This window comes from Sceloporus occidentalis, unplaced genomic scaffold, assembly GCF_023333645.1.
Source record: "Sceloporus occidentalis isolate IW3139 unplaced genomic scaffold, rSceOcc1.0.p SCAF_1, whole genome shotgun sequence".
In the NCBI taxonomy this organism is placed as follows: Eukaryota; Metazoa; Chordata; class Lepidosauria; order Squamata; family Phrynosomatidae; genus Sceloporus; species Sceloporus occidentalis.
In genome coordinates, this window is record NW_028316981.1 from 315,058,603 (window position 1) to 315,070,745 (window position 12,143).

At 42.6% G+C, this 12,143-nt stretch overlaps 1 protein-coding gene across 10 annotated transcripts in view; it reads left to right on the forward strand.

Annotated features, from left to right (window-relative positions):
* The window catches only part of LOC149324235 (CUGBP Elav-like family member 4), a 942,387-nt gene that overhangs the window by 868,111 nt on the left and 62,133 nt on the right, over positions 1-12,143 (forward strand). For 6 of the 10 annotated variants that reach the window (XR_016277944.1, XM_089497934.1, XM_089497979.1 and 3 more), the window contains exon 11: positions 5,625-5,768. Coding sequence is in view for 9 of the 10 variants with exons in the window: in XM_089497934.1 (XP_089354060.1) it covers positions 5,625-5,768 (144 nt within the window). In the remaining variant the exon portion in view is untranslated. The remainder of the gene's footprint in view (positions 1-5,624; positions 5,769-12,143) is intronic. The other 4 variants (XM_089497961.1, XM_089497970.1, XM_089497987.1 and 1 more) reach the window with 1 other exon arrangement.

Consider the following 12,143-nt stretch of genomic DNA (forward strand, 5'->3'; position numbering starts at 1 on the left):
AGGATTAATTGGGACTGTCCCTGCCAAACTGAAACAGTTGGCCCTATCCCACCATGTTGGAATAAGTCCTGCCACAACTTTGCAGCCTCCAGGAGGTACACGTGTTGGAAGGGATTGGCTGTTCCTTTTAGCAACGTAGCCGGGAAATTCTGCTTAGCAAGTCTTCATAAGGGCTTCATTTTCTATTAATCCAAAAGAAAATGTGGAGGGAGAAAGTGCCTTCAATCACACCAGGGCCTGGGAATTTTAATGAGCTTTAAATGGGCATCTGTCAGAATCCTGACTCGGCGGAACTACCCCTGCCAGCCGAGGGGATGAGTAATGGCCAATAAAAAGGGGGGAGCGCCGTGGTGAACTCCTCTCTCTAACGGGAAAGGCAAAGTTGTAATTTGCTGTGTTATGACACTATAATTATGCCCTGATGAAGAAAGCCAGAACATTAAAAATCCTGCTCTTCTATGTAGTATATCCCCATTCCTTTCCCTCCCACCTGCCCCTCCAAGAAAGGGAAAAGATAGTTTAGCCCTTGCTTTGCTGGATCCTCAGATTGACTCCTCAGTAAGTCACTCAGAAAGCAGTGTTAGTTTTCGAGGGTCAGCAGGATATTCTGCATTGAATGAAATACAAAAGTGAGTGAAAGAGTGCATTTTTACTATGGCCAAGATCTTACATCATGCTTGTACAGTGTAGATCTCCACTGCCATACTGCAGAATTAATGCAGTTTGACACCACTTGGACTGTCATGGCTCCACCCTATAAAATCCTGAGGTTTTTAGTTTGTTGTGACTCCAGAGCTCTCTGACAGTGAAGGCTAAATATCTCACAAAACTACAAATCCCATAATTCCATAGCATTGAGCCATGGCAGTTAAAGTGGTGTCAAACCACTTTAATTTGGGTAGTGTAGATACAGCCATAGTCATACAGTGGTAACACCAACTTTCTACCCTCATTTTGTAACTGATTTTGTATTGGCCAATGTGTCAGAATTGTATTTTTCCCATTGTGTAATAGTGGCTCTTCCCAAAATCCTAGTGAATCAATTGGTACATTGCAGGTACTGGGTAGTAGTTGCACACCATCCAAGAAGGCACAACTACATGCTGGAATCCTATTACTTAATCCCAACTTGAGCAGACTCACTGAATCAATTGTAGAATAAGGAAACAACATGCAGGTAAATCCAGTTGATTCAGTGGCTGTACACTTCACCAGACTAAAACAAGATTTAGGCCCACATTCAATGGTTACACTTGTGCCCATATGCAATGGTTACACTTGTAGAAGTGTAACTTTTGCAAAGGTAAAAGTAACCCCTTGCCATGAATATCTAGTCATGTCAGATTGTAGGGAACATGGCTCATCTCTGTCAAAAAACTGAAAAGCCAGCATTGTCCAAAGATGACTTTGATGGCCACGTGGCTAGCATGGCTGCAGCAAATGCTGTTACCTTCCCTCCAAAGTGGTACCTATTTATCTACTTGCATTTGCATGCTTTCGAACTGCTAGGCTGGCAGAAGCTGGGACTAGTGACAGGAGCTCACCCCATCATGCAGCACTTGGGCATCGAACTGTCAACCCGATGGTGTTGATTCAACATGCCTAACTTTGGTATGTTTGACATAGGGCATCATTCCAATCCAGGTTCAGTGCTCTTCTTATAGTTCTGCCTAAAATTCATGATGGAAAATTATGTGTGAATGTATATGCTTCCCAGTGTGAAGTTTCTTTACTAATAGATGAGAAATTGGGTCTATTGTTTCATGTCTCTTTGCAAAGGTCCATCTTCTACCCCAGAGGACAGGATCAAGATTCAAAATGACCTGAATAGACTAGAAAGCTGGGCCAAAGCTAACAAAATGAAATTCAACACATAGAAATGTAAGGTATTGCACTTAGGGCGGAAAAATAAAATGCACAGATATAGGATGGGTGACACCTGGCTGAATGAAACTACGTGCGAAAGGGATCTAGGAGTCCAAGTAGACCACAAGTTGAACATGAGTGAACAGTGTGATGCGGCAGCTAAAAAGGCCAATGCTATTTTAGGCTGCATCAATAGAAGTATAGTGTCTAGATCAAGAGAAGTAATAGTGCCACTGTATTCTGCTTTGGTCAGGCCCCACCTAGAATATTGTGTCCAGTTCTGGGCGCCACAATTCAGAAAGGACATTGAGAAACTGGAGCGTGTCCAGAGGAGGGCGACTAAAATGGTGAAAGGTCTGGAAACCATGCCCTATGAGGAACGACTTAGGGAGCTGGGGATGTTTAGCCTGGAGAAAAGAAGGTTAAGAGGTGATATGATAGCCCTGTTTAAATATTTGAAAGGATGTCATATTGAGGAGGGAGCAAGCTTGTTTTCTGCTGCTCCAGAGAACAGGACCCGGAACAATGGATGCAAGCTACAGGAAAAGAGATTCCACCTGAACATTAGGAGGAACTTCCTGACAGTAAGGGCTGTTCGACAGTGGAATGCACTTCCTCGGAGTGTAGTGGAGTCTCCTTCCTTGGAGGTCTTTAAACAGAGGCTGGATGGCCATCTGTCAGGGATGCTTTGATTTGTATTTCCTGCATGGCAGGGGGTTGGACTGGATGGCCCTAGTGGTCTCTTCCAACTCTACGATTCTATGATTCTATGATTCTATGATTCTCCAATAATTACCCAACAGGAACACCTGACTTGCTTTTCCATTGTTCTTGTGAACACTGATAGTGAATTAACATTCTTGGTGACATGTAGAAAAATCATAGTCAGGGACAATTAATGCTGAACTGTTAATCCTATACTATAAGTAAGACTAAAGCTAAATCCCAGTCTTACATTTATGCTAGTAGCAGAACACAGAGGAAAACACTGCCGTGCAAAAGTTTCCTTCAAGGATGGAACTCTCTGTCAGACATTTGACTTAGATGCAATTAGAAAAGTGAAGCCATGTTTTTCATGTCTGTTTTCTTCCTCTCTACTTGACAACCCCATGCCTTTTAAATGAAAGGACAAATTTCATTCAATTGCCAAGAAATAGTAGAAGACTGAAGTCAGTACCTGTCCATGTTCCTGTCCACAGAAAAACATCCAGAATGATATTTCAGTATCCAGATGAAGAACCTTCACTGTCAATAGCCCCCTAAGCCTCAAGAACCTCTGACGGTGTTTCATAAGCCTCCCTCTCTATCACACACATCTGTCACTTCTTTCTTGATTTGTTTGAGATCAAGATTCTGCACACCTGGGACCATATTTTTAAAAAAAATATTTGCATGAAAATAGTTGCTAGAATACTGTTCGTTCTTTAAGAGCAGGTAGATTCCCTTTTGCATGTAGTTGTCCTTTTGGGGCTATGGCATAACATCTGTACTGATGGTACAGTTATATAAATGGAATTCAGCCAGTAGACCTGTTGCACATGCCGTTTTGCATTCTTGGATGGTGCATAACCATCAATGTCCTCAATGCACTTCTTGATTCAGAAAAAGCAACCACATTCAGAGAAACAGAAAGGGGATATAGTGTAACCACCACTTAATTGTAGATTTATGGTGAGCCCATGAATTTCCTAGAGTTTTCTTAGGCCAGGAATACTCAGAGGTGATTTTGGAAACTTTTCTCTGAAATTTAGGTTAAAGCATCCAACTACTAACCAGGGTTGACCTTACTCAGCTTCCACGATCTAGTGCCTTAAATACCTACATGTGAAGATATGCTACATGAGTGTTACACAGCCCTCATGCAGAATAGCAATATGCCAATAACTAAGTACCATTGCTCAAATCACAATACACCATGTCCAGTTGCAATGCAAAGTAAAGGATACACAACTACAATGCAAAGTATATGATATACAACTAGAATGTAAAATATACGCTAGACAACAACAATGCACAATGCACAATCTCGATGCAAGGAATAAGATGCACAGCCACAATGTAAAATATAGGATACTCCACCACAACATGTACAATGGGCAACTTGCAAATAAAAAGCACAGATGAGCATGCTGTCTGTGCACCTCTGCTGCTATCAGCAGAATACCTCAATTGCATAATGGTGATGTTTTGGCCCTGCACATTTTATTTTATTTCATTTATTTCAAAGATTTATATCCCACCTTCCTCCCACAATGAGATTCAAGGTGGGTTACAATAATTTTAAAAAGAGATGTACAGAAGTTTTAAAAAGATGAATCATTATTGTTATTAAAAAATAAGTTAAAACACTTAGTTAAAACTAGTAAAAACTGTTTTTTAAAAGGTATTTTAAAAACATTTACAGTACACAGTACAACACAAGTAAAATTTATCCACCGAATGCCTGTCTCAATAAAAATGTCTTTAGCTGCCGGCAGAAAGAGAGCCAGAAGAGGGATGACCTAACCTCCTGTGGAAGTGAGTTCCATAGTCTGGGAGCAGCCAAGAGAAAGGCTGTCTCCGGAGTCCTCACCAACCACATCCGTGAAGGTGATGGCACTGAGAGAAAGCCCTCTCCTGCCTGTCTTAGCACTTGGGCTGGCTTGTATAGAGAACTGCGGTCCTTCAGATAGTCTGGACCCAAGCTGTTTAGGGCTTTAAAGGACAGAAACAGTACCTGGAATTCTGCCCAGAAAAGGACCGGTAGCCAGTGCAGCTGTTTCAGCAGGGGAGTGACAGGATCCCTGTAGCCAGCCCCAGGAAACAGCCTGGCTGCAGCATTTTGAACCCAGTGAAATTTCTGAACAGTTTCCAAGGGCAGCCCCCCTCCCCCCCATAAAACACATTCCAATAGTCCAAACGGGATGTAACCAAGGCATGTCTCCCTGTAGCCAGATCCGACTTCTCAAAGAACAGCCTGAGATTTCAGGGGGAGTGTAACCCCATCCAGCACAGGCAAAATCCCTATTCCCTGATCTGCACTACAACTGACCAGAAACACCTCTCTCTTGTCTGGATTAATCTTCAGTTTGTTTGCCCTCATCCAGTCCATTACTGACAGCAGACACTGGTTCAGTAGAGAGACAGCTTCCTTGGAGTGAGATGGAAAAGAGAGATAGAGTTGGGTGTCATCCACATACTGGTGACACCACACTCCAAAACTCCAGATGATCTCTCCTAGCGGTTTCATGTAGATGTTAACATAGGGGACAAAACAGAACAGCAGAGATGCACAGGCTAGTGGCCAGGAAGTCAAACAGGAGTCCCCCGACACCAGCTTCTGAGTTTGCCCCTCCAAGAAGGACTGAAACCACTGTAAGACAGTGGCCCCAAGCCCCATCCCAGAAGGACACAATGGTTGATTGTATCGAAAGCTGCTGGGTGGTCCAGCAGAACCAACAGGGACATATTCCCCCTGCCAGCGGAGGTCATCCACCAAGATGACCAAAGCTGTCTCCATGCCATAGCCAGGTCTGAAGCCAGATGGAAATGGATCTAGATAATCCATTTTGTCCAAGAACCCCTGGAGCTGGGAAGCCACCATATGTTCCAATACCTTGCCCAAAAAGGGGATATATGAGACTGGCATATGTAGTGTCCTGCATTACCATATGAGGTGCAACAGACCTCATCCTTCTTTTCTTGGTTGCTTCTTTACACATAGACCTCTTACCTCTTCTCTCCCCCCTCTCCTTCTCTCTCCTCCATCTTCTCCGCAGGACCAGAGGGCTGTAACCTGTTTATCTACCATCTGCCCCAGGAGTTTGGGGACGCAGAGCTGATGCAGATGTTCCTGCCATTCGGTAATGTCATCTCCTCGAAAGTGTTTGTGGATCGGGCGACAAACCAAAGTAAATGCTTTGGTGGGTAAAGATAACAAAACAATTAGATTCATCCAGGAAAGGAACTTTATCTGAACTACTTTTACCATTTTTTTCTCTCAAACTGCTATATTTTTTATAACTTTACTTAGCTGATTTTTTTTCTCAATTTACCTTTGTTGATATACCGTTTTTTCCCTACCCACCGCTGCCCTACCCCACCTCCACCTGCTCCCTTCTCACCGTCTCATACTCAGAACTATATGCCCTGCTACAGAGAGGATCATGAACTCCAGGATACTTTGGGACAAAAAAAGAAAAAAAAAGAAATCCCAAATCCTGGTTCTAGGGAATGGGAAAGTGTGCTGCATTGAGGGGAAGGGAACAATGGAGAGCGAAACTGGATTAGGGCAGCGGGTGGGAATGGAAAAGCTTCCTGCAAAAGTAGAGATGGGGTGGAGAGGGAAAGAGATAGAGAGGGAAACTGGTAGGTCCCCAGTACTCAGCTGGTGGGATGTTGAGTGAGGTTGGATGACCAGGAGGGTGGGACTCAACTCCAGTGAGCAGAGCAGAGCGTCTGCTCCTTTTACCAGAGAGGGAAGGTTTGGCATCAGGACTTTTCAAAACAAATCAAATCAAAATGCATGTTGGAGCATGTGATCCCAGTGTTTGAATTCTCTGTAGGTTGTTCCCCATCCTCACTCCTTTTCCTTCTTGTGCTGCTGTTTTCTGTATTGGGTGCGATGTTGTGATGTGGGGTGGTGGGGACTCTTTCAACATCATTCATCTACCTCCTGCCATCAACAATCATTTCTCAGCTCTCTCATGGTCCCCAAACCAGCTGCCAACTCATCCTCTTCTTCACCTTTGTTCTTAGACTTCCCTTCTCCACCTCCCTCCTCTTCCTTTTCTTCCTTCTTCTTCCTCCTTTGTCCTCCTCCTCATTTTCCACATTCTCTTTCTTCTTTTTCTTCCTTCTCTTCCTCAATCTTCTTTGCCCTCCTGCTCATTTTCCACCTTCTCCTTCTTCTCCTTTTCTTTCTTCTTTTTCTTCCTTCTCTTCCTCCATCTTCTTTGTCTTCCTCCTTCTCATTTTCCACCTTCGCCTTCTTCTTTCCTTCCTTCTCCTCCTTCTTCCTTGTCCTCCTACTCATGTTCCATCTCCTCTTTCTTTTCTTTTTCTTCCTTCCCCTCCTCCTTCTTCTTTGTCCTCCTCCTCAATTTTCTTCTTCTTCTCCTTTTCTTTTTCTTCTCTTTTTCTCCCATCTTCTCAATCATCTCCTTCTTCATTTTTTCTTTTTCTCCTCCTCCTCCTCCTCCTCCTCCTCCTCCTCCTCCTCCTCCTCCTTCTTCATCCTCCTCCTCCTCCTCTTTCTGATGCTTCTTCTAACCCCTCTCCTCCAGCAGCTCAGACTTTCTCCTCTTGGAAAGACCAAATAGGTCAATTAACCCTGTAGTCTGGAGGATTTATATTTTATCCTCTGTCTTGACCATCTCCCATGCAAAGCCCATCTTCTGAATCCTCTGGCCCATATCAGAATGGTGACTGGCCACACACACTTAAAATGCTTTCACCAAGTAAGCTGGAACACAGAAGTGTGTTAGAATAAGAACAAACAGCAAATCACAAACAGCCACCTTGAATCCCATTTTGGGAGAAAGGCCGGATATAAATCCAATACATAAATAAATGAGTATGAATGAGATCTGAAACAGGGACTGAGGGCTCACAGGCCAATTCTAGAGAAAGAGGTTATGAAACAAGCTCTTCAGCATGTTCCCATGAAATGTTGGTGGAATACTTTACTCCACCATTAATCAGGTCCAAGGGAACTTGAGGAGCTGCATGGCAACCAACCAGAGAACTGGAAACTGAAATTTCTGCTGCAGTTCTGGAAACAAACACAAGAGCTCAGCATGGACTTTTTGGCTGATTTCAATAGGGGTAAGCATGTCTAGTGGTGAGTAGGATCACATTTTTTTTATTTTTTAATGGAAAAAGCCATAAATCACCAACAATTATCAAGTGAAAACAAGATACTGTCTATATACATCCATAATACTTGACTTTTTAATACCAGTTACTGACCTGTCTGACAGTGCAGCAGGAATAACTTGAGACGAGAAAAAGACATTTCTCTTGAGATTTCAGCAAAGTGGGGTCTCAGGTTTAATGCAAAAGTCTCACGATTCCATTTCTCACCACTTCACAAGTTCTGCTTTCTACACGGCATCTTTTGAGCCAAAGCCCTTTTCATGAGATGACTGTACATCAAGACCAACAGGCTGCCTTAAGATAAAAGATTACTAGAATTAATAGTTGGAGAATACTGTAAGAGTATCAAAATAAACAGGAAGCGTATATAATGGAGCCCTCACTGGGCTGGTGCTGAACTTCCAATCCTTGGGCTTCTATCGCTCACCTTCCCCTTGTACCCTTAAGATCCTTGCCTGGATCAGGCACTCAAGATGCAAGGTGACTACTATCATGACCAAATGGTTGTATTGGTCAGTGGGCTCAGTGCCGTAAAGTATGCCCAGTTGTCCTTATTTATTTTTAAATGAAAACTGAGACTTCTGATCTGTTGCAGTTCTGGAAAAAAAAGTAATAACACAGCCTTGATTATTGGCTGATTTCAATATGTGTAATGAATTTGCCTAGCCAGCCAGCACAGTATAGTGGTTTGAGCACTGGACTATGACTCTTGAGCTCAGGGTTTGAATCCCTGCTCAGCCATGGAAACCCATTGGGTGACCCTGAGCAAATCACACTCTCTCAGCCTCAGAGGAAGGCAAAGGCAAACCCCCTCTGAACAAATCTTGCCAAGAAAAACATGACAGGTTTGCCTTAGGCTCACCATGAGTTGGAAACAACAATATGCCTAGGCATACATCAACAACATACCTAGCTATGCATAGGATCAACACGAGAGCCACCAACAGGGGCTGCATCTATATTGAAAAATTTATGAAGTTTGATATGACTTTAACTGTCATGGCTCAATGCTATGGAATTCTGGGAACTGAAGTATTGTGAAAATTGGCCTTCTCTGTCAGTGAGCTCTGGGGCCACAAAAAGCTACAAATCCCAGGATTCTATAGGACAGAGCCATGGCACTGAAAGCACTCATTTTGCAGTGTGGCAGTAGCCCAGGACTGGTTAGAGGTCCTTGATTACTCCCTGGATCTGTGTGGAGTTTTTATTATTATTATTATTATTATTATTATTATTATTATTAACATTTTGGTCAATTGCCTTTTTCTCCTTTTCTGTCTTTCCCTTGACCTGATCCAAGCCACTAATCACAACAGAATATAGGTTAGGCTAGATATTCAGATGTGTGCCTGAATGTGTATGGATTTGAAAATAAATTAATAGATAGATTGGATCGGCATTTGTCTGGATACCCAGACATGTATCCAATTTATGACCAGCATAAATGATCGACATCCAGAAGTCTGTGTCCATGTTCAGATTTCCATATTGGGTTGGAAACAGTGGCAGCTGGTGACTTCCATGTCAGCTGGTGAATTTGTTTCGGTCTCAGCTATCCCATGTGTTGACCTTTTCTCCCTAAATACATTCAGCACTTGAGACTTCTCCTTTAAAATTCAAGATGAATCCCAGAGTTGAAGCCCCATTGGCATGGAAGCCACCACCCAGAACTGGTTAGAAGCCCCTGCTTCTTCCAGATTCATTAAATACAGGAAACACAACAGCAATCACTTTCTAGGATATTATCCTAGTAGAGTTAATGCAAAGTCATGTTTTTAAAAGGGAAGTATAAATCATACAATGCAACAGTTTATCTTGGTGAAAAGGGGGGAAAGGAGGGGGTTGCAAATGTTGCTGGACTGAAATCAAGAAACTTCTAAATTCCCATGGTATGATGCCTTTTTAAGTGAATCAGGGTTGGCAACGATTGGGTTATTGGTGAGAATGGAGATAGTAGTCAAGAAATCAGAAGAAGATTAAGTCTTGGAAGGGAAGCTATGAAGAAACTAGGCAAGATCCTGAAGTTTAAAAATGTATCATTTAATACTATAGAATCCTGTTATCTCATTCCTCATTTCTATGTAGAGTTGTGAAAGCTGGACAGTGAAGAAAGCGGATAGGAAGAAAATGGAATGTAGTGATGCAGGAGAGTACTACAGATGCTTTGGACTGCCAAAAAGACAAATCAGTGGGTCCTAGGACCTTATCAGATGGGGAAAATTGGAGGTTAGCGATTAGCCCATGAAAATCGTGCAATTACGATTAACATTTTCATACGCATCACAATGAAAGAGCCATTATCCCAGGAATAAACAGGCAATAGATAGCAACAAATCATTCATGGGATTTCCCCATAAATGACTGGTGCTGTTTATTGCCTGTTTATTCCCAGGGTAATGGCATTTAATCACGATGTCATGTAAAATCTTGATTGCAATTGCATGATTTTCACAGGATTATCTCTGTTTAAACCCCCGATTTCCCCTGTGTGATAAAGTCCCTAGGACACATCAATCCTGAGCTCTCCCTACAAGCCAAGATGGCTAAACTAAGATTGTCATACATTTTTGTGTAGGCAAGTCTGTATTTCATGCAAATACACTATTTTCTGCACAAAATGTCAGCATCCTGTTGAGCTGTTATGAATGTGCAAGCCTGACATACGTGTTCACAAGTGTTTGGTATTCATATTTATGAGTGTAACTCCATTGCCACTTTCAAAAATACCCCCAAACAAACTGCAACACCCAGCAGGCCTGTTCTGCTGACAAGTGGGGCTCAGCAGGATGACATTTCCAGTCCCCCTCCTGCCAGCTATCTGTGGTGGGATGAAAAGTTGCAACAGTGATTCTGTTTCTGATGGCCGCAATGCAGACTGTTGGTAGGAGGAGACTGGAAACATCATCCTGCTGCATCCTGATTACCAGCAAAACAGACCTCCATTGCTCAGTGTGATTGCTGCATGTTAAATTGGAGAGTTGGGCCAGGAGAAGATTCTTAACTATCTCTGTGATGTTGTCCCATCTTGCCCCTCATGTGCCCTGATATGCAGCACCTCAGAAAGTCCTTGGTTTGGGTGCTGCCAGGTTGGAAAGGAAGGTTTGGGGAAAGGAGTGGTAAAGGTTTTCAAGCAAGGTTTTTATTTTAGTTTTAGTTTTTCACAGTGGGCCCTTTGGTATCCACCAGGATTTGGTTCCAGGACACACACACTCAGTACTAAAATCTGTGGGTGCACAAATCCCATTAAATACAATCATGTAATAAAATGGCATCCCTTATATAAAATGGCAAAAACAAGGTTTGCTTTTTTTTTGGGGGGGGGGGGGAGTATTCAAGCCGTGGATGGTTGAATCCATGAATAAAGAATCCATGGATACAGAGGGCCAACTGTATTTATATAGCACCTATCTCCTGGAATGAGACTGAAGCTGGCTCACAGATAAAACTGGTTAACAACTTAGCAATACCATTTGAAAAACAATTGAAATCATTTCATTTAAAAAGTATAAAATTACATTTTAAAAACCTGTAAGTTAAAAACATAAAAAGCACACATCCTAATAAACAGCATGCACTCCCTGTGAGTGATTGCATAAGAAAAACCTGCTTGAACAAAAACATTTTTGCCTGTCAGCTTCTTGTGGGAAAGAGTTCCAGAAGCCTCACCAAGAGACTCTGTGAAGGTGACAGGACTGAGACAAAAGCTTCCCCTGAAGATTTTAGTGTTCTTGCAGGTTCAAATAGGAAGATATGGTCTATCAGATGGTCTAGACCTAAGCCATGTTGGACTTTATAGATCATGGCCAGCACTTCATTTGTGACTGAAAATGAACTGATAGACAGTGGAGATATTTTTCACACACACACAAAATCTGAATTAGGAACAATCTTGTGGTGATTGGTCATTTTTCTCAATGGGAGGAATTGATGTATCAAGAATCCCTTTCTTCTTAAGGACAAGCAAATCTTGGAGTGTGAACACATACTGGTTGTGTTCTAAAAAGGATGGTCCCAGGTACAAGTAATCATTCCCTACATTGGCCTTTTCTTGACCTTTGGACAAAGTTTCATCCCAGTTGGAGCACATGCAATGCTCTGGCAGATGCTGTGCTGTGTTAATGGCAAAAGGGAAAATGCTCCAGGTGGATGGGGAAGGTATGAATGAAAACCCAAGGCCCATAAAACTTCTTGCCCTCCACCCACATTCAGAAACAGCTTCCAGGCAATCAGGAGAGGTTTCGGAAGGAGGCAGCCCCCTGGGAGGGTTGATGGGGGGGAGGGAGAAGAGCCAGAGAAGTATTAGGGCCATGAGCCACTATTCATTTTGCAAACTATAATTAATTTGATGTTTAGATTAATTTCTGATGCGCTCTCAAAGGTGCACGGAAAGCATTTTTCCTTTATTATAATGTTGATTGCTT